At 41.6% G+C, this 22296-nt stretch overlaps 2 protein-coding genes across 17 annotated transcripts in view; one reads left to right on the forward strand and one right to left on the reverse strand.

The window, feature by feature from the left end:
• Positions 1-235: 235 nt before the first annotated feature.
• Positions 236-9734, forward strand: si:dkey-174n20.1 (uncharacterized protein LOC796174 homolog). Its single transcript, XM_055920410.1, has 4 exons — positions 236-696; positions 2548-2790; positions 3114-3416; positions 8886-9734. The coding sequence occupies exons 1-4, from the start codon at positions 549-551 to the stop codon at positions 9143-9145; spliced, it is 954 nt and encodes a 317-aa protein (XP_055776385.1). The 5' UTR covers positions 236-548; the 3' UTR covers positions 9146-9734.
• A 1899-nt stretch (positions 9735-11633) lies between these two features.
• The window catches only part of camk2b1 (calcium/calmodulin-dependent protein kinase (CaM kinase) II beta 1), an 87039-nt gene continuing 76376 nt past the window's right edge, over positions 11634-22296 (reverse strand). For 15 of the 16 annotated variants that reach the window (XM_055920405.1, XM_055920401.1, XM_055920394.1 and 12 more), the window contains 4 exons: positions 16966-17041; positions 16714-16808; positions 16223-16456; positions 11634-16084 (listed from right to left, as the gene is read on the reverse strand). In XM_055920405.1, coding sequence (XP_055776380.1) covers positions 16224-16456; positions 16714-16808; positions 16966-17041 — 404 coding nt within the window. In that variant the 3' untranslated portion in view covers positions 11634-16084; position 16223. Of the gene's footprint in view, positions 16085-16222; positions 16457-16713; positions 16809-16965; positions 17042-18121; positions 18305-18698; positions 18846-20244; positions 20332-22296 lie in introns of all 16 variants that reach the window. The other variant, XM_055920407.1, reaches the window with a different exon arrangement.

Genomic DNA, 22296 nt, shown 5'->3' on the forward strand with positions numbered 1-22296 from the left:
TCTTGCAACCTTTTCGGTTACTAGTCCAACGCTCTAACCACTAGACTACCTGCCACCCCAAATATAGGTGATCAATGTTTATTTCTAGGCAATGTATTGGCCTAAACTATACTTTAATCATCTGTTTGACAGCCCGCAGGATGAAAAATGCCGACCACGCCCCATTGATCTTTGTCTGCGACCCACGGGAATTGAGCCTTCTCTAGTAGGTAGCCCTGTCCTTGATGCCATAGATGCCAACGAATTGTGGCGTAACTGAACTGCGGAGTGTTTCCACGCATGCGCATTTACACACTGTCTGTGAGCTAGCAACTGGCTATCAATATATATTGAAATACGTTATTGGAGCAGTTTTTCTTTTATTGTTTGGTAGGGAAATGGGAATTCGTTATGAACTGTCACTAAGACGAAGACGAATCGTTTCTATGTACGCCATGGATGTATCGTGTCTAATGTCGACCAGAATGCTAACTACAGTTTACTAGCCTCTAGCTAGTTTTCAGTTAATTCATTGACGTCATTGCAAGAAGAGCGTCCATGATTATTTTATGTGGCTAACCAGCTTGCTTACAAAAATGTATATTTTGTATACGATTATTACTTCATTAGTTTGCTATTTGATTTTGAAATGGATGAAAATGAGGAGATATTGCACGGACTTGAAAAGACTGGATGGGAAAACAGTTATCATTACTGGTAAGGCAGATAGATAGCTAGCTAGCAAATTGGCTAACCTGGTAGCCGCGCGTGCGCCGAAATGGACTCGTTTTAGCTATGTAGACCTAGCGCCAATCGCACATAGCGTAGCTACAATCAGTACCACAGAGTTTCTGGCACTACGTCTGTTAGCTCAGAGGTTTTCAAGCTTTTCTTGCCCAGGGACCACCACCTAGTCGAACCGGCGACCCCCATTAGTAAAACAATTGAAATCATGTCTTCTCATCAGGTATATGATGATGGCAATTAGAAGTAATAAACATTTTAAAATTAATAGATTTGGTAACGTTACAGTTTCGTTATTGTGACCACATTGGAGAACAGTTCATAATAATGTCTGGAACGGAGGTAATAATGGAATGCATCAAACACATGGAAACCATGTGTTTGCTATACTTGCTACCGTTTCAAATATTCTGCTCCAGCCATTACTACGAGCCTGTTTTCCCCAGTTAAAGTGCCACCAACCTCCTGTGAGTGACAGGTATAAACTAGAAAGATATCTTGGTGGCACAGAGAACATTTTGCTGTAAAGCACATTTTCTGCAATTCTAAAAGAAGAAAAAAATCAATTGATCTGGGAGAACATTTCGCAGTTTTGAAGCTAATTCCCAGCAATTATACAGTTTGTCATGGAGCTGAAAGACGATGTTTCTGTTTTAAAGCAAATGTTCTGCAATTCTATGTATTTTGCCAAGGGTAATGCTGTGTTCGTCTGCTCAAGCAATATACTAAAGTCATTGGGCATTTCCCCTGAATACCCAGTTTTGGGAATTTTCTATACTCCCTGACTGTCTACCTTTTATTTGATTGTTAGTTCTCAAATATGGTATTGTAAAAAAATATATGTATAGTTATATGCTTTCTATCTGGTTTTGGTTGTTTAAGTTGACACAAACTGTTTTTCCATCCTGAAAATTACCACTTGCATGGCACGCCTAAGAATTTTCTATACAGAAAAACACTAAATGGCTCCAATGACTGTAATTTCCTCCGTATTAAAGGGATAGTTTGAGATTTTGGCAATTAAGTCCTTTCCCGAGAGTCAGATGAACATGAACAGCTAGCTTGCTAACTGTTTCTGTTGATTTCCAGTCATTGCCCTAACACTAGTTAGCATTGGCTTGTGAAACTACATTTAGCTTCCTTCATACTGGATGCAGAGACATAAGAATGGTGTCCACGGTGTTATTCTGTTGCAGCTAGCGATATTCATAAAATATATATTTTTTCACATAAAAAAAAAAACATGGGGAGCCACAGACCCCAGTTTGAAAACTCCTGTGCTAGCTAATACAATACCCACTTGCAAAGGTTGAGTGATGCATGAATTGATCTATTAACATGAAATAAAACAGGTAACACCTCTTAGGGTTGTTACTAGTTACCGCAGGCACAAAGGCATAAACTCAGCTTTTTTCTACAATTTCTCTTAAAATGTAATTTTAACCTTAACCACACTGCTAACCTTATGCCTAATCCTTACTTGAAATGAAGACCAAAAAGCTCATTTTTGTTTTTATGAATTTATACGATATAGCCAATTTTGACTGTGGCTGTCCTGTCTAGTGTAAACCCTCTCAGAGGGAGGATTAATGTATTTTTTTTAAAGTCACTGAGTGCTGTTAGCAACCATACCCCCCTTATTCAGATGTTTAATTGATGATATCCTCTTATTTCACGTTAATATATTATCACTGTTTCGTTTTTTTAGACTGTAGTCTATTTCACATCATTTCCTGTACATTAGAGCTACATCATTGGACATTATGGCTTTGTAATAATAATCATCATCCATTCTCTCCCTCCCACCCTACCTGTCTCTTTTAGGTGGCAATGCTGGCATCGGCAAAGAGACGGCGGTTGCCTTGGCGATACGAGGTGCCCGTGTCATCATAGCTTGCCGTGATGTGGACAAGGCTGAGAAGGCGGTGAGGGAGATCAAGATCAGGGGTCACAACGTTAACGTCCATCACATGGAGTTGGATTTGGCCAACATGCGCTCCATACAAGACTTCTGTAAGACCTTCCTTCAGAGAGAGAAGAGGCTGGACATCCTCATCAACAACGCAGGTGAGAGAGAGGAGTCTGTGACACCCTCATAAAGAAGCCCTTAGACCACAGGTGTCAAACTCATTCCACGAAGGGCCAAGTGGCTGCGTGTTTTCGCTCCTTCCTTGTACTTTATTAATGAATTAGGTCACTAATTAGTAAGGAACTCCCCTCACCTGGTTGTCTAGGTCTTAATTGAAGGAAAAACCAAACACCTGCAGACACTAGGCCCTCCATGGAATGAGTTTGACACACCTGCCTTAGACTCTTTGGCATTCAGAGCAGAGGTAGTAAACTCAAACATTAAGCAATCTCGCTAGCTAACCTCCCCCCTCCACTCACAGCCATGCCCAGCGTGCTGGACTGGACGGAGGACAACTTCAGCATGTGTTTCGGTGTAAACCACCTCGGCCACTTCCTGTTGACCAACCTACTGTTGGGCCGCCTGAAGGATTCGGCCCCCAGCCGCGTGGTCACGCTCACCTGCTCCAACTACAAGTACCAGAAGTTAGACTTCCAGGACCTCAACTATAACCTGCTGCCCTTCTTCACCTACTGCCGCAGCAAGCTGGCCAACATCTACTTCAGCCAGGAGCTGGGTAGAATGATGGAGGGCAAAGGAGTGACGACATACGCTGTGCACCCTGGTGAGGCTTGAAGCACTACTGTAAACTTAGATTAAATTTGTCACACTGAGACGATGATAGATTATGACTATTTAAAATAATCTAATGGCCAAGAAGACAGAGAGGAAAGGGGTGACCACCTACGCTGTGCACCCTGTTGAGGCTTGATGCACTAGTGTCTGTAACAGTGTTTCCGATGTATTAGTTTAGCTGTGGTCCTGCGCCATGGCAAAATCATTGCTGCCACTGCAAAAACATAGTATTTATACGAAACGTACTTTCAATACAGTTTTGTTATGCACATTCACTTTTCCTCTGTGCATTCGAAAAGTATTCAGACCCCTTGACTTTTTCCACATTTTGTTACTTTACATCCTTACCTAAAATTGATTAAATACAAAATGTTCCTCATCAATCTACAAACAATACCCCATAATGACAGAGCAAAAACAGGTTTTTGTAAATGTTTGCAAATGTATTAAAAATAAACAACAGAAATACCTTATTTACATAAGTATTCAGACCCTTTGCTATGAGACTCGAAATTGGGCTTAGGTGCATCGTGTTTCCTTAGATCATCCTTGAGATGTTTCTACAACTTGATTGGAGTCCACCTGTGGTATTTTCAATTGATTGGACATGATTTGGAAAGGGACACACCTGTCTCTGTCAGGTCCCACATTTGACAGTACATGTCAGAGCAAAAACTAAGCCATGAGGTCAAACGAATTGTCCGTACTACTCCGAGACAGGATTGTGTCGAGGCACAGATCTGGGGAAGGGTACCAAAAACTTTCTGCAGCATTGAAGGTCCCCAAGAACACAGTGGCCTCCATCGTTCTTAAATGAAAGACGTTTGTAACCACCAATACTCTTCCTAGAGCTGGCCTCCCGGCCAAACTGAGCAATCGGGGGAGAAGGGCCTTGATCAGGGAGGTGACCAAGAACCCGATGGTTACTCTGACAGAGCTTCAGAGTTCCTCTGTGGAGATTAGAGAGCATTCCAGAAGGACAGCCATCTCTGCAGCACTTCAAAAATCAGGCCTTTATGGTAGAGTGGCCAGACGGAAGACACTCCTCAGTAAAAGACACGACATCCCGCTTGGAGTTTGCCAAAAGGCACCTAAAGGACTCTCAGACCATTAGAAACAAGATTCTCTGGTTTGATGAAACCAAGATTGAACTCTTTGGCCTGAATGCCAGGCGTCACATCTGGAGGAAACCTGGCACCATCCCTACGGTGAAGCATGGTGGTGGCAGCATCATGCTGTGGGGATGTTTTTCAGCGGCAGGGACTGAGGGACTAGTCAGGATAGAGGGAAAGATGAACGAAGCAAAGTAGAGAGAGATCCTTGATGAAAACCTGCTCCGGAGTGCTCAGCTCAGACTGGGGTGAAGGTTCACCTTCTAACAGGACAATGACCCTAAGCACACAGCCAAGACAACACAGGAGTGGCTTCGGGACAAGTCTCTGAATGTCCTTGAATGGCCCATCGAGAGCCTGGACTTGAACCCGATCGAACATCTCTGGAGAGACCTGAAAATAGCTGTGCAGCAACACTCCTCATCCAACCTGACAAAGCTTGAGAGAAACTGCTGAGAAGAATGGGTGAAACTCTCCAAATACAGGTGTGCCAAGCTTGTAGTGTCATACCCAAGAAGACTCAAGGCTGTAATCGCTGTCAAAGGTGCTGCAACAAAGTACTGAGTAAAGGGTCTGAATACTTATTTAAATTTGATATTTCCTTTTTTTCCTAAAAAACTGTTTTGATTTGTCATTATGGGGTATTGTGTGTAGATTGGTGAGGAGAGAAAACAATTTAATCCATTCTAGAATAAGGCTGTAACGTAACAAAATATGGAAAAAGTCAAGGGGTCTGAATACTTTCCAAATGCACTGTAGATCATCTGTCCTGGTACAACATCGTTCTGCAGGTTATTTAGTCCGGGTACAACACCGTCCTCGATACTGCTCTCTAGTCACTGGAGAGACAGGCTGAGCGTGCCAGTCACTGTTACGGAATACAAATTAGGAACTTTGTCATTCCTCATCCTCACCCCTCAATTAGTAAAGTCTCAACCTTTTGGGCGGCAGGTAGCCTAGTGGTTAGAGCGATCGACTACTAACCGAAAGGTTGCAAGATCGAATCCCCAAGCTGACAAGGTAAAAATATGTTGTTCTGCCACTGAACATTTAAAATAAGAATTTGCTCTTAACCTGTCTGGCTCTGGCGTTCCGCCAGCGGAACTCCTCCCACATTCCACTGAAAAGGCAGAGAGCGAAATTCAAAAGATATTTTTTTTAGAAATATTTAACTTTCACACATTAACATGTCCAATACAGCAAATGAAAGGTACACATCTTGTGAATCCAGCCAACATGTCCGATTTTTAAAATGTTTTACAGCGAAAACACCACATATATTTATGTTAGCTCACCACCAAATACAAAAAAGGGCAGACATTTTTCACAGCACAGGTAGCATGCACAAAGCAAACCTAACTAACCAAGAACCAACCAAACTAACCAACAAACAACTTCATCAGATGACAGTCTTATAACATGTTATTCAATAAATCTATGTTTTGTTCGAAAAATGTGCATATTTCAGGTATAAATCATAGTTTACATTGCAGCTACAATCAGAAATTGCACCGAAAGCAGACAGAATAATTACAGACACCAACGTCAAATACCTAAATACTCATCATAAAACATTTCTGAAAAATCGATGGTGTACAGCAAATTAAAGACAAACATCTTGTGAATCCAGCCAATATTTCCTATTTTTTAAGTGTTTTACAGCGAAAGCACAATATAGCATTATATTAGCTTACTACAATAGCCTACCACACTACCACATTCATTCATCAAGGCACGTTAGCGATAGCAATAGGCACGTTAGCGATAGCGAATAAACCAGCAAGATATATAATTTTGACTAACCTTGATAAGCTTCATCAGATGACAGTCCTATAACATCAGGTTATACATACACTTATGTTTTGTTCGAAAATGTGCATATTTAGAGCTGAAATCAGTGGTTATACATTGTGCTAACGTTGTGCTAACGTAGCATCTTTTCCCCACAACATCCGGATATTTTTCTGACACTTTTTCTGACACACATATTCTGACCAAATAACTATTCATAAACATAACTAAAAAATACATGTTGTATAGGAAATGATAGATACACTAGTTCTTAATGCAATCGCCGTGTTAGAATTCTAAAAATAACTTCATTACGACATCCAGCTTAGGTATAGAGAGAGTACCCAAAAGCTGGGCGCAAACGACTAGTTCACATGTACAACAGATATATGAAATAACATCATAGAATGGGTCCTACTTTTGCTGATCTTCCATCAGAATGTTGTACAAGGGGTCCTTTGTCGGGAACAATCGTTGTTTGGTTTTAGAACGGCCTTTTTCCCTCTTGATTTAGCAAGCACACTTGCCAAGTGGCACGAATCTCTCCATCGTCAACAAACGGAAGAGAACGGAACACGGCAAAACTCCCGAAAAAATTTCAATAATCTGATTAAACTATATTGAAAAACATACTTTACGATGATATTGTCACATGTATCAAATAAAATCAAAGCCGGAGATATTAGTCGTCCATAACGTCAGCTTATCAGAAGGCAAATCCAGGTCCCTCCTCGCGCTCTCCAGAAAACAGGAAACTGGTGACACGTCATGCCAAGAGCTATAATTCGAGCCCAGATCAAGTTACACACTCCATTTCTTCTCTCACTGCTTGTCGACATCTAGTGGAAGACGTATGAAGTGCATCTAAACTAATAAATATCAAGGACTTTAATAGGCAGCCCCTAGAACAGTGCATCGATTTCAGATTTTCCACTTCCTGTCAGGAAGTTTGCTGCAAAAGGAGTTCTGTTTTACTCACAGATATAATTCAAACGGTTTTAGAAACTAGAGAGTGTTTTCTATCCAATAGTAATAATAATATGCATATTGTACGAGCAAGAATTGAGTACAAGGCCGTTTAAATTGGGCACGATTTTCCCCCAAAGTGAAAACAGCGCCCTCTGTCCTCAACAGGTTTAAATGACTTGCCTAGTTAAATAAAGGTAAAACATTTCATTTTTTTAACCTGCCTGCACTAGTCAACCCTCTCCCCTCTCCCCTAGTCAGCTAACTTCTTAGAGAAAATGTTTCTGTTTTAAAGATAATTTCCTGCAATTCTACACATTTTGCCATGGGAGAAAAATGTGCAGTTTTATAGTTAATTTAGTTTAATTCTAAACGTTTTTCCATGGCTTATGACATGTTTATATGCTATATGGTGAGGGGGCCCAAGCTTTAGGGGATAGTCTCAGCTTTCTGTAAGTATACATATTTCTCAACTCTTAATTTTGAGGAAATACCACCACTTTACAAACGGAGTAGCCTATGTAATTTAGATGATGCGCTGGCAGAACGGAACGGAGCACGCCATTTGCGATGAATACATGAAGTAGCTTATAGACCTACCCATGGAAAGTTTTTGTAGGACAATCATTTTACTGTTAAATTATAAATGACTTTGAGCTATAATATCATATTTAGAGTTAGCAATCTAGCTAATGTGTTTTGAGTTCCTACTTCCTTAGGTGGTTATTTATGTAGCATATATTAGCCTAGGCCAATGTGCACAAAAAAAGATGCAAGCAAAAATACATCTGGTAATTCTGAATTCTATTTTGACATGTTGCACATCACAATATCCATCATGGTGGCAGGTAGCCTAGGGGTTAGAGCGTTGGGCCAGTAACTGAAAGGTTGCTGGTTCGAATACCCGTGCCGACAAGGTGAAAAATCTGTCGACGTGCCCTTGAGCAAGGCACTTAACCCTAATTTGCTACAGGGGAGCCGTAGTAGGGGGAGCCGTAGTACTATGTGACAATAAAACATCTTATCCAGCATTCATGTTAGATGAAATAGCTAACTTCTATCATGTCTTACTTGGCACTGGAAAAACTGTCTAGAGCCCTGCAGCTAATGGAAAATAACTGCATAAAAAAATACATAGTTATTGAGTAAAATGGGTCAATTTATTGTGATCTATTTTTTTCTCTAACCTGCACAGTATACTGTATACTGAAGCATTTATAATATAAAATCAACTCCCCCCTCTGCTACTACAATTTCCAGAGGAAACACTGGTCTGTATACTGTAGATTATATACGAATACAGTCATAGCTATAGATCAAATAGTCATATAATGAAACGGCCAGGGTGATGGAAGAGATGGGCTGACTATTTGTCTCACAGTGGCATGCACACAGACATGGTTTCAGAAAATGGAGGCACAACTCTCTTGTCGATTGAAAGTTAATTGGTAAGTGATTAAAAATGTAAAAAAGAAAAGACAACACATTTTTAAACAAGGATAGCTACTTGATACCCCCATTTTGGGGCACAGAATCAGTGTGTGGGAATTATTTTATGCATCACACTTACATCTCCCTCCGTTTTCCAGGCTATGTTCAGAGCAGTTGGACATATCACTACTCCATCCTGTTCCGTATGCTGGTGCAGGTGATCATGTTCATGTTTTTCGTGCCGTGTGAGATGGGCGCTCAGACCGTGGTCTACTGCGCCGTGTCGGACGAGGCTGCCAAGCACAGTGGGGGATACTTCACTGACTGCCAGCCCGCCACGCTGAGACCTTTCGCCAGAGACGCCGGTGTGGCCAAAAAACTGTGGGAGGCCAGCGAGGGGCTGGTCAAACTGGCCTGAGAAAGGATGAAGGCTTCGGAAGGCTTGTAGACGTTTTTAGCCTGGAATACTCACTGAATATCACTCTGTTTTACTACTGTTTTTTTAAACAAAAACAATGGTTTAAGGGGTATGATATTCAGTTTTGGATTTCCAGTCCAAGAGTGTTTTCCAGGTTTCTTGAAATATTAATGACTCAAATAAAAAATACATTCCCTCACACTGTTGGCTTGCAATGTTTCACTGTTATGATGAATAAAAGTTACTGACTGTTAATGTTTTGATCAAAGCATTAAGAAGGTCAGTAGACCAAAATGTTAACGATCAAATTATACTGTGAAGCTTTGCAAGAAAGAAATGTGTGGGGACATTATTTTGGTCAAACTAGCCTGAAATTACTTTTATTGTTTTTGTTATTGTTTAAAAAAAACATTTATTTGTCTTCAGGGGACCTTATTGTGAAGTATGTCTGTGTTTCTTTTTATGAATGGGGAAAGCATTGTTTAACATTTTTATGGTTAGCCTTTTTATTGCTGTCCTGAAACACTTGAATGGTGATGTAAAACATGGCTGATTTTTTTTCTGTTGCAATAAAATCTGTGGCAATAAAGTCCTGTCTGATGTCTTGTTATTAGTCAAAGGATACTTGTATGTTTTTTTTCTTCAATTAGAGTGTACAGGGAATGTGGTGTTGTTTAGTAGAGCACATTTCAGAACACTCGGTAGGAGAAGCATGCAGCTGGTGTCCACAGAGAAACAGATCAGGGGAATTGGATGTGCTTCACCAGTTCCTGAAAGAGGAAGATGAGGCCAGACTGGCTGCACTGAGGGAGAAGGAGGCGGGAAAGATGATCGCCAGAGAGATACTGAAATGATCTCAAAACATCATTGCACTGGAGCAGAAACTCTCCAAAAAAAGAAGCTGTCATTTCTCACAGACTAAAAACACACCCAGACAAGCTACAGTGCACACTGCCGGATCCACAGCTGGTCTTAGGAGCGGTGATAGCTGTGGCCAAACACCTGGGTAACCTGCAGTTCAGAGTCTGGGAGAAGATGCAAGGGATCGTCCAATACACTCCTGTGATTCTGGACCCCAACACTGCTGAATGTAGGCTATATCTGTCTGATGGTCTGACCAGGATGTGAAATTTATGTAAAAGGCAGCATTTCCCTGACAACCCAGAGAGGAACTGGGCTCTGAGGGGTTCAGCTCAGGAAAGTACAGCTGGGAGGTGGAGGTGGGGGACCAGAGAGTCAGTCAACAGGAAGATGGAGTTATATGTAGGCCTAATGTATGGAGTCTCGGCTTTACGGCTGAAGAGCAGTGAGTATTGGGCAGGCGGTAAGACTCCCCCTCTAAGGAGACCCCAGAGGATCAGTTTTCAGCTGAACTATGACAGCGGGGAGGTGTCCTACGAAGCCAAAGGCATGACACACATCTACACGTAAAGACACGTTTACTGATAAACTGTTCCCATACTTCTCTATAGGAAAGCCCTGATATACAGATCTGACAATCAGAGGTGTCTCTGACAGCGATGTAGTCCCGTTGAGGTGTGTGTGTGATAAATATTAATGCTTTGTTTTCTAATGAATATGTTTTTCTGTTTTGGTAATACACACTAAGAACTGTTTATTTATGCGTAGTGAATCACAGAGTAATGCTTTTAGGGTTGGGTTGTAACCCTGCTCTCATGCTGGGGATGTTGCACTGCTAGGTTTCCGTCATCTACATGTAACTGTTCTGGCTCATAATTACGGCCAGAATAGATCAAATGGAATGGCATCAAACGCCTGGAACCCATGTGCTGGATGTATTTGATACCGTTCCACTGATTCCGCTCCAGTCATTACCACGAGCCCGTTCTCCCCAACTAAGGTGGCACCAACCTCCTCTGGTTTGTTATGAAGATTCATGAAAGAAATAGATAAGCTTTGTACTACAAGTCACCAGATTTCTACACAAGACTAATTTCACTGAATAGGACTTAGAGGACAAAGGCCAAGGGCATAATGTCTGTGATCAGTTCAAGTTTAACTCTAGGAGAGTAATATGACAGTGTGTGTTTATAGAGAGATGATGACATAGGGAGGATCAGATTGTCTGTATTTGTAAATAATTTCTCCAGAGGTCTGTTCTGTATGATTTCTATCTCATTAGTTTTTGTTATTTCAAAAATAATTTTTCAAAAGAAATATTGACTTTTAAATATTGAATGAATAATATATGGGTAGCCTTATGCTTTATCTGTATATGCTTTACTAATCAATATCAAGTATGATATTCTGATTTGAATAATATCACATATTATTTATCATGAATCATCATCCTGTTACATCAAACTATGTATGAATCGAAAGTATAAACTGTTAACCCAGTTACACTGTCAACATTATATTATTGTAATATTATTTGCTAATCTCTGTATTGGATTAACCATTGAAAAACAAACAGATTTCTCCTCTCATCAATAAAAAGCAAAAGGAGGACGTCTGACCATTAAAATAATCATTAACTTATTTTTATTTAAATTGTCATTTTATTGATAACACCTTAACACATTTCCTTAAGTTTGAGAAACACATGTAGCACATTGGGGTAGCACAATAATCAGAAGAATCAGAGAAATATAGGTTAAATATATTCTACAGAAGAAACCCAAACGGACAAAAACAAAACTAAGACCCAACTGCAGAGAAATTATTGAATAAAGTTTTTTAAACAGAGGGACTAGGAAAAGAGTTAAATAAATACTACAGAGAGATACTAGCTCAGTGTTGTCAGTACAGGTGGTCTAGTCACTGGATGGATGCACTTTGTATTCCTATTGTTTAAAATGTTTCCAAAATTAACTAAACGAAACATAGTCCAGTGGGTTCTTCCCTCTAAAGTCTATTGGAACTGATTGCTTAAAAGTTTGCTTTTTGGAAAGTTACTTCAGCATCCACAGCCTTTACAATCTCAGACAAATCTGCCCCCCTATCAGCTAGTTGTGCTTAATTACATGTAAGAGTGCTCTCTAATGGGGTTACAGAGGAACTGCAGGTGTGCTTTATGTATCCTTTTTGAGTAAGTCATTATTAAGTGCTGTTCCTCTCAAAGGGCTGAATCCTAACTTCCATTTACAGTGGTTCCTCATTTAAAAGTTGTGTCATACTGTTGTGCAGTATGCTGTGGCTAGGATTCAGTGCATCGCAGTGCATGCCATTAATGATCATTTTAACCACCAGAGGGCATCTTTGAGCCCGTCTAGGCCTACTCCATTTTCTACTATCTTTGATTGTTGCTGTTTGAGATGATGCATTCCCTGTAAGTAAAATGTCCACTTAGTCTACAGTACCAGTGACATCAATGCAATACTCTGTTAAAAATGTACTTAAGTGGAAGATAGGATTTCCCCCCAAGTCCACATGCAAGTTCAGTTGAGCAGGAGTCACTGGAAATGCTTATGGTTTCGAGGTGATCCTCTCTCTACTGTATGTATAAAAGTAAACCACTCTGGATTGACAACATTGAGCTCCATATAAAAGCATGCTATAGAATCATCATTACATGTTCATCATCATCATCCTTGTCATAATCATCAATATCAAAGTCAGCCTCTCATCTATCTTTGTTATGTCGTCTCGAGACAAAAATAGTTTTATGCACTTAAAAAGCTCAGAAAATAGATTGAGAAAGGTTTAGTATACCAGCATTCAGTAGAAAATGAAAAATTAAGAGACAAATCAGGGTTAACACCAAAACTAGTGTCCTGTTGACTATCATGCAAAGAAATGCCAGCTAAGATGCTAGTTAATACATGCTGCTTTGTACATGCTGATATTTCTTATTTTTTTGGAGAGGGGGAAGAGGTCGGTTCACATGTTTGGTTAGCTCGATCACTCAGGAACACTTCAAGGGACATTAGAAGAGGACCTCCCTTTACATTTTTTTTAATTCAACCTTTATTTAGGCAAGTCAGTTAAGATCAAATTCTTATTTACAATGACGGCCTACCGGGGAACAGTGGGTTAACTGCCTTGTTCAGGGGCAGAACGACAGATTTTTACCTTGTCAGCTCGGGGATTCAATCCAGCAACCTTTCGGTTACTGGCCCAATGCTCTAACCATTAGGCTACCTGACGCCCCAAATCACAATGCAACAGAGAGTAATTTAACATTTACGTGAGCTGTATATCGAGGGGAAAACTAAATAAAACATTGAAGAAAAAGCACATAACTGACCAATAAAATAAATAAATAAATAATAAAATAAATATAAACCTGAGGACTAACCAACCGGCTGACCGCCTCACTATCCATTGAGATGGTCAAAATTGTCGGGCCAATAGTGATGAGACACTTCCAAAGGCAGCCAATCACAGGCAGGCATAGCAACTATGGTGGTAGGACGGCAAAAAAAAAACACTCACTTAGATCCAAAATGTGAAACTTCGATCAACTTCCTGGCTGGCTATATGTTGCAGACACCTGACAGATCTCACAGCGTCTGGATAGGCATTTAACATATCAGCTAACCCCATCCTATAATATATTATAGTAATCGGATACCCGACTGCACAGTCCACGATGTGACACGCAAACCATCTGTTGATGAAATGCAACGACTGTGATATAGTCGGCCTGCAACATTACCAAACACTCCAGAGCTGATTTTTCTTCATATACATATACATGGGTGTGTGAAGCCATCTCTTCCTATAACATGTAAATCCACCTGTCCATCTCTCGCTGGCACAAACACAATGAGTAGTAACACTAGTCAATAACATGCAATAGTAACACAAGTCAATGAAGATGATATTACAAATGTGAAAATATAATAATATACATAAAAATCATAACAACTGTAAGTCGTGGACTGAAGGCAGAGGACTGATAGGACCGCTGAAATAAAGCCTCTCTCTCCTCTAAAATCTCCATCATGTGGAAAACCAACACAGGAGCTATCCCCTTTTACACACTGTCTTCTGGATACCCTGAGACCTCAGTCACATTTCTCCACTCTAAAATGAGCAGCAACAACTAGAGACCACAGGACAGAGGGACAAGGTGTATGCAAAGTAAACACCCACACATGTACTTGACCTCACCACTAAAAACACCTGCTACCTGCAGACTGCACAGGCCCACATCTCTCCAAACCAACAGCCTTGCCTGTTAGCTCTCCATTAAACCCCACTAAACATATTAAACAGGCATGGAGCCCTAGGCACGGCTCTATGCAATGCACGACCTCAGTAGCGATGCAGTTTCCAGATTTTATATAGGTTCAGAGTGCAACTGGCTCAAGGTTGACGTGTGAGAGAATGGACAGTTGCACCTTGCGACGCAGTATGGATTTAAGTGTGTAAAGGCTTCATCTCTCCTCACCAAAGGTTCTATAAAATATCCCTGTACAGAAAGATGAGATGTGAGAGGTGTTATAGGTACTGGTACTGTTTAAAAGAGACTGCAAAACTGTTTTAAGATGTTGAATAATAAGTAGTGAAGCTGATATGTATGGACACTATAGCATAATACTGATGTGTTATTGTTTATTCACTTGTTCTATAGCGGCTGTAAAATTCTATAGAGGCCTCATTTGCAGTGTGTGCAGTGCAGTGCAGGAGGTGCAGTGCAGTGTACTGCAATATCTAATCGAACCACCGGGAGCACTGGGGATCACAGAGCCTTCCCACACACCAACGGCCAACACCAGAGAGTAAGAGAGAACCGGTAGGTTTATCCTCTGAGATATGTTAATAATAATAATAAACACAACAAAGGCAAAAACATGATTCATGTGAAATACAATAAAAGCTTCTGTTACTGTTGAATCTCATTTCGTACAGTTGATTGTGACCAGACGACGGAAGACACCAAACCAAGCCAACCCCATTTCCAGCTATTCACATTACAAAGCTGAAAATTCAAACCAGTTGATCAAACCGGCCACCTGTGGACTAATAATCCCATGTACTTGGTTCCACACACACACACACACACACACACACACACACACACACACACACACACACACACACACACACACACACACACACACACACACACACACACACACACACACACGTACGCACAGAAACACACACGCACACACTTCTAACATTCACACACTCGCTTCCTCCACACCACGTCAAACACCCCCCTCCTCCCCAACGTTGTTTTTCTTAAACATGAGCTTTGGTCTAGTATAATAGAATAGATTAAATGCAAGGAGCTTATACAAAAACTGCCAATACCATTTTGTCACTTAAAAGCCACAATAGAAAACAGCCACTGTGAATATTGAAAAACAACATGCTTCCTTAAAAAGATAGAGAAAACTAAAGATTTCCTTCAACTCTAGAAACCACTGGCATCAATCATTTGAATTATACAAATTACATATACAATTTCAATTGTGTAATAGTAATAATCATAATAATAATAGATTTGACTTAAAACTTTACATACTGTATTTCCTGTGTAGTGTTACCCAACACAAGTGAAGATTCACAAGAGGAAGAAGAGGGAACATCATGTGACATAAGACAAAGAATCAAATGCACAATGCGGCCAAGAAAACACCCCAACACCCCCCATCATACCCCTTGAAACACTCCCTACCCACAGCCCAATATTAGCCAGTGGTTGTGTTGGAGGAGTTGGGGTTGGAGAAAAGGGGCAAAACGTGAACTGTCCAAAGTTTTGGCTTGAGGGGGAGAAGGGGGTTGTTGTTGGAAAAACAATAGATTGTTGTCGGATGGTTGGTTGGTTGTTGAGATGGTTGTTAGTGGGTACAGTGGCGGGTGGCGACAGGCAGTCGTAAAAAAGAGATGCATGCTAGGTAACTAGTGTGGGAGGCGTCTGTCGCTGCGGACTCAGAGCCACCCGACACTGGACTTGATCTCCCTCTCCCTCTCTCTCTCCAGCAGAGCACTCGTGTTAGATGTGGCTATGACATTCTACTCCTGAAACACAGGAGACACAATTTAACAGACATTTCCATTTCACGTCTTATATTCCTGAAAACAAGTTTTCAAAACAGTGTGTCTGTGCATGACTGGGAATGTGTGTACACGCACATGACACAAACATGTTCTACACACCTCACTGGAGTGGCGCGGCAGGCGCACCCGAGCAGTGGAAGTGAACGTTCTGCCACTTGGAGTCCCGGCGGTGCCATACCCTAGTCTCCTCTGATTGGCTGGAGCGCGGATGGCCCTGGCCATCAACGAATTGAGTGAGGCGGATGTAGGCGATGCAGGCAGCGTCCTCTCCAATCAGGTGGACGTGGGGATTCAGGATTGTGGTGTGTATAGGCTTACTGTTCTTAGACAGGACTGGAGGGAGGGAGGGAGGGAGGGAGGGAGGGAGGGAATGGTAAAGAAAGGGACACAGAAAGTAAAACACTAAATCGAAATGGTGATTTGAGAGAATAGGTTCGGTCATTCTACATCTAAAGATCAAAAGGTCCTTCAAGAAAATGAGTCCCAAACTACAGTATGATATCGCTTTCTGGTTCTCCCCCAATCCTTGATGCTGGATTAGGTGCATGTGTTTCCCCCAATAGAATATAAAGCATCTCTGCAGTTCTTACGGTTCTCAAAGTAGAATCTGTGGAAGTCCATTCCCTCCACCAGGTTGCCCAGGGCCTCAGGTTCAAAGGAGGTCAGACCAGGATCACAGATCTTACTGGGGAGAGGAAACACGCATTCATGTCGTACACATACAGGCACGCATGGACGCACACACACATTCTGATACATGCTCACACTAAAAATGACTATCAATCATAAAATCCTTCTTCTAACCATCACACACACACACACACACACACTGATGAACTCACGCGTATGCCTCGAAGTCTCCATTGTTGACAGCCTCGATCAGCTGTTCAGTGATCTTGATGATCTCTTGTTTGCGTGCTGTAGGAGGAACACAGCATAGAGTCAGACACACACGCCAGTGGAGAGAACTAGTTGCGTGCAGTTAATGTGCACAGTATCCACCTCAGACACCCAAACACACACACAAACCAACAATCTTGATCACGCTTATAATAAGCAACAAATCCCGTATTGCAGTTTTTTTCAATCACTTTGGTGCAATTTTCAAAAGTATTTAGTCAACTTTCACAATGATCTTCAAAAAGGCAGTTATTTCATACCTCTAAGCACATGTTCAATTGAATAAGTAAAACACAAATTCATATAGTCTCCTTTTCACCAGACTTAAATCAGTGTTTCATTTAGAAATACATGTTTCGCATTGTAATACACGTTCATATAAAGTAACTGCTTTTCACAATGCAATGTTCACATTACATTGAGAAGATATCATTATGTTGTATTTTGGTGATGAAATCAATGTTCTCATAGTATTTCACAGAAAACTTATATTTTGGATGAATGTTTGTGTGGTGAAAGATGTATCCAAACACAATGAACGAACAATGAAAGGTGTTGAATATGAGACTTGCGTTACAAGTTCTGAGTTTTGTACTAAGATTTTTGAAAAGGCACCACAGCGATTGAAAAGAAACTGTAACCAACACCAAAACGACAAACAAACACAACCAGTTGATAACTCTGGCATTATATCACTCTGCAGTGGATGTTAGTTGCTACATGTTACACCACACAACTCACCATTTTCACTTCTAATAACAAAAAAAACAGCACACAGTTAGTTGTGTTTTCCTTATTTCCCCTAGGTAGGATCCAAAGACCCTAAAGCAAATAAAGGCCTTTACAGCAAAACTCAAAACACGCTGCAAACCCACCAAAACAATCTATTCAAACCAGTAAGCCTAGAGGCCCCTTTTACCCAACAGAGCTCGGCAAGAGGCCAGCCTCGCCTGATATATAAGGCTAGAGAAACCCTCGTTAGGGCTTTGGAGTGCTTACCAAACACGAGTGGTGTCACAACATGCCCTATACTATACCGTGAGTACAGCCTTCTGATTGGCTGACACTCTGGGGTCAGGGGTCATGTCCAGTACTCACTCTGAGAGGTGAGGGAGAGGCTGGAGGGGGACATGGAGGGAGGAGGGGAGGTGGGGTGTGATGAGGGGGGGCTGGGCCTGGGGGCTGGTGCCACCTCTACCTCGGGGGGCGCAGGTTTGGCGAGGGGAGGGGCTGGGGCAGGCGACCGGCGAACATTGCTCACTAGGTCTGAAAGACGGGACACTGGTCGCAGGGACAGAGGGATAGAGAAAGAGAGAGAGAGAGAGAGAGAGAGAAAGAGAGAGAGAGAGAGAGAGAGAGAGAGAGAGAGAGAGAGAGAGAGAGAAAAAGGAAGAGAGCGCAAAGGAGCAGGAGAAAGAGGGAGAAGGTGTAGGGGTAGAAAATATCACAAAATTAAATGACGGTGAAATATTTTTTTTTTTTTATAAGTATAAACAGAAAAGGGACATGTTCCATTCGAAATTGACTTATTACAAACTGACTTAGAAGGAAGAATATGAAACATATTCATGAAGACCTCTCAAAACACAGATCCTTCTCTTATGAGTGAATAGGGTTCCATTTCTGATGCGGCCCTGCTTGTCTAAATACTCTGGTCCTGCTATAGTCTACTTACGCTGCATGGGGGTGTGAGCCATGGGTGGGGAGGCAGCGACAGAGGGGTTGACTGGAGGGGGTGGAGGTGTGCTGGTGGCCGCTTCCCCGTCAGACATGGGCCCTGACGCCTTGCGTACAACGCCAAACAGGTCTGACAGCTTGGTGGCTGGACGGACGGACGGACGGACGGACGGAGGAGGGGGGGGGGTGATATGAATGAACTGAAAAAGAAACTGAATAGATTCACACAGAAGACGGCATGCCAAAAATAAGAATAGCGCAAGCAGAAACAGAATCCCTGCATGCGTCCATTGGGACTATGATGCTGCGAGGTTGCGGTTCTGTATTTGTCCACACGAGGGAGACAGTGAGCTGCTACACACACAAACACACATTGTGGGCGGAATAGGGATGGCTCCAAATCAAAAGACAGGAGAGGGGGATGGACAGGTGGAGATAGAGAGAGGGGAGGAGTGAGTGATGAGATGCATCAGATCAGTGTGTGCATCTTTAAGTCTCTCTACATGGATGCCACAGACAGCTATTGTATGCTAGGTTAGGCTAAATGATGCTTTTAGGCTAGGTTAAGTTTAGTCACTGAGTTGAATGTGACAGTGTGGTGAATCTAGTCATCTTTTCCTAAAACAGGCGTTATTCACAACAGTCTAAGGACAGGACTGTGTTTAACATTTATATTAGCCTTTGAAAGCCTTGGATGGGGCGCCTAAGCGTTTTTTTTTTTTAGATTTGAGAGAAATAAGGTTTTTGTGTATATGGAAAAATTATGGGATATCTTATTTCAGCTCATGAAACATGGGACCAACACTTTACATGTTGCATTGATGTTTTTGCTCAGTATATGTATGTATGTATGTATGTATGTATGTATGTATGTATGTATGTATGTATATATATTTTACACACATTTATTTTACTAATATGTATTTGTTGTCATTCATGTGTTGGTGTCAAACTGGTGGCAGTTGTGAAAAAAGTCAATAGTTGGAAGAGTTCCAGAGTTCATTTAAAGGCTGCCATTGTGTGGCCTGTGTGCACATGTATGCCAAAGCCTAAATGGTTTTGTATCCGGCCCACTGCCCTTTGACAAGAAAATTATGAAACTAAAGGTGTTGATTAGATGCTTTTTACATTAACTGAATTATTTGATTAGATGCTTTTTTAAATTTCATTATTGTCTCTTGAAGCATATGGTCTATCTATTAGAAACTCATAGACAATACGGACACAGATATATTTATATATGAATCGTTTTAAAATAGTTATTAAAGTGTAAATTACCAAAGTTACCATAGATTGCCATGCATTTTCTGTTAATGACCAAAATCAACAAAGATTCTGGTAACTTCGGTAGATTACCGGTAGTTTTGCAACCCTAGTCAAGCCACTCATCATTCAAGGTTTCAGTGTTCTAAAAAGATGATATGATGGTGAGTATACACACAGGGGGGTTGTGTTAGCACTAAGTCTTGTGTGTCTGAGCGTCTATACGGAAGTGGGTATGTGTGTGTGCGCGTCACACTGCACTTCGGGGTGTGCTGACTTACAGTACATAGCGGGCGAGGGGACCTGGGGCTGTGGGACAAAGGTGTCAGGCTGGGACTCGGTCTTTACTGAACTGTCTATACTCTTCCCTGATCACGCACACACACGCACACGCACAGGACGACAGATTAACGAGAAGAGATAGAGGGAAAAAAAGGAGAGGGTGAATGAATGAAAGAATGAATTAACAAAAGAAAGAAACACAAGATTGAGCAGGTGGATGGAAAACAAAGGGATAAAAAACCTACTAATGATTTCCGAGCTCTGTATTTAATCAGGTTTATTTTCTGTATCAGTAGAACAGATGTATTATTATACGTATTTGAAGGCAGTATGTGTGTGTGTGTGTGTGTGTGTGTGTGTGTGTGTGTGTGTGTGTGTGTGTGTGTGTGTGAGTTATTAAACACCTCCCCATGTCTTTTCCATTTCCCCTTAGGTCTATGTTGTGGTAAGATGTCAATAAGGTACCTCATTTGTTATGTGGTTTAATGGGACGTTAATGGCCAGGCTGTCACCGATATAATTATGATCACAGTGATAATGACTATGGATGTGTCCCATCCTATTCCCTATACACTGAGTATATAACATTAGGAACACCTTCCTAATATTGAGTTGCACCCCTCCCTTTTGCCCTCAGAACAGCCTCAATTTGTCGAGGCATGGACTCGACAAGCTGTTGAATGCGCTCCTCAGGGATGCTGGCCCATGTTGACTCCCACAGTTGTGTCAAGTTGGCTGGTGGACCATTCTTGAAACACAGGGGAAACTGTTGAGTGTGTCTTGCCCATTTACCCTCTGAATGGCACACATACACAATTCATGTCTCGAGACTTGAACGTACTTCTTTAACCTGTCTCCTCCCATTCATCTACACTGATTGAAGTAGATTTAACAAATGACATCAAAAAGGGATAGTAGCTTTCACCGGGATTCACCTGGTCAGTCTGTCATGGAAAGAGCAGACATTCTTAATGTTTTGTATACTCAGTGTATATGCACTACTTTTGACCAGGGCTCTGGGCACTATGTAGGCAATAGGGTGTAATTTCTGACGCAGGCCATGATAATTGGGAATAGTAGTAACACAGATGAACACCGGCATCTGTATGCTAGGCATATCTGTCTACAGCACAGGCTTTCCAACTAAGCACAATGTCATTCCTCTGACTGCTTGGAACTAGTGATCTGTCTACGGTCTAATACAGTAATACTGTCGAATACAGTAGACAGGAGAAAGAGCAACAAGTGATGTCCTATTCAGAGAGTAGAGACGAACATACCAGGAACATACCGTACCATACAGATAGATAGTGTACTGTAGTAGAGGAGGAGGTATTCTGCCCAGCTCAACAATCCACCAACCCAAAATAAACTTTGAGCAAATCCAGTTCACTTTTACATGCCAGTCGACTCTTCATTGTCTCGTCACAATCATAAGCACGCATGAACACACACCCAAACACACACATACATTATACGCACACACACACACACACAGACATACTCACCCGTACAATCTAAGAAGTCCAAACACACACAACCAGATAACCTATTAAAACATGAGCACAAAATCCAACCAAACTCCCATGCCGTACTCTCTCTCACCTCAATCGAGTAGATTCGTGTCATGATCACATCAGACTAAAGTAGTGAGACTTACGCTACAGTAACAGCACATCTATTAGCGCTCTGGTGCTATGTATCCCAGGTGGCGCTGCTACAGTAATGCGTCTCCGACTCCTCCACATGGCTCTGTTTCCTGCCACAAGCTAAATATACACACAAGGTGCCCTTGGCCTGCTTCTGTGGGGGGCTACTAGTGCAGGGAGCTGGATACCTAGCAGTGGCACAGAGAAGGACGGTACAAAACAGCTCACTCTTACTTTGGGGGTTAGAGTTTTGGGGTCGGAGCATAAAAGGAAGGTAGAATTCAATATGTCAGGGAACATCAACTAGATTCAGCCGTGGGCCATTTTTTTCTTGATCGCTGGTCTGGGGGACGGAATATAATTACAAATAATTTGTAGATTGCAAATTGACCGCAAGAAGCC

This window comes from Salvelinus fontinalis, chromosome 4, assembly GCF_029448725.1.
Source record: "Salvelinus fontinalis isolate EN_2023a chromosome 4, ASM2944872v1, whole genome shotgun sequence".
In the NCBI taxonomy this organism is placed as follows: domain Eukaryota; kingdom Metazoa; phylum Chordata; class Actinopteri; order Salmoniformes; family Salmonidae; genus Salvelinus; species Salvelinus fontinalis.

Excerpts from the sequence above, each read along its gene's own strand:
- si:dkey-174n20.1 (XM_055920410.1), top strand. The coding sequence starts at position 549 with ATGTGGCTAACCAGCTTGCTTACAAAAATGTATATTTTGTATACGATT. Across the intron at positions 2,791-3,113 it reads CATCCTCATCAACAACGCAG|CCATGCCCAGCGTGCTGGAC; the intron begins GTGAGAGAGAGG and ends CTCCACTCACAG. Across the intron at positions 3,417-8,885 it reads GACATACGCTGTGCACCCTG|GCTATGTTCAGAGCAGTTGG; the intron begins GTGAGGCTTGAA and ends TCCGTTTTCCAG.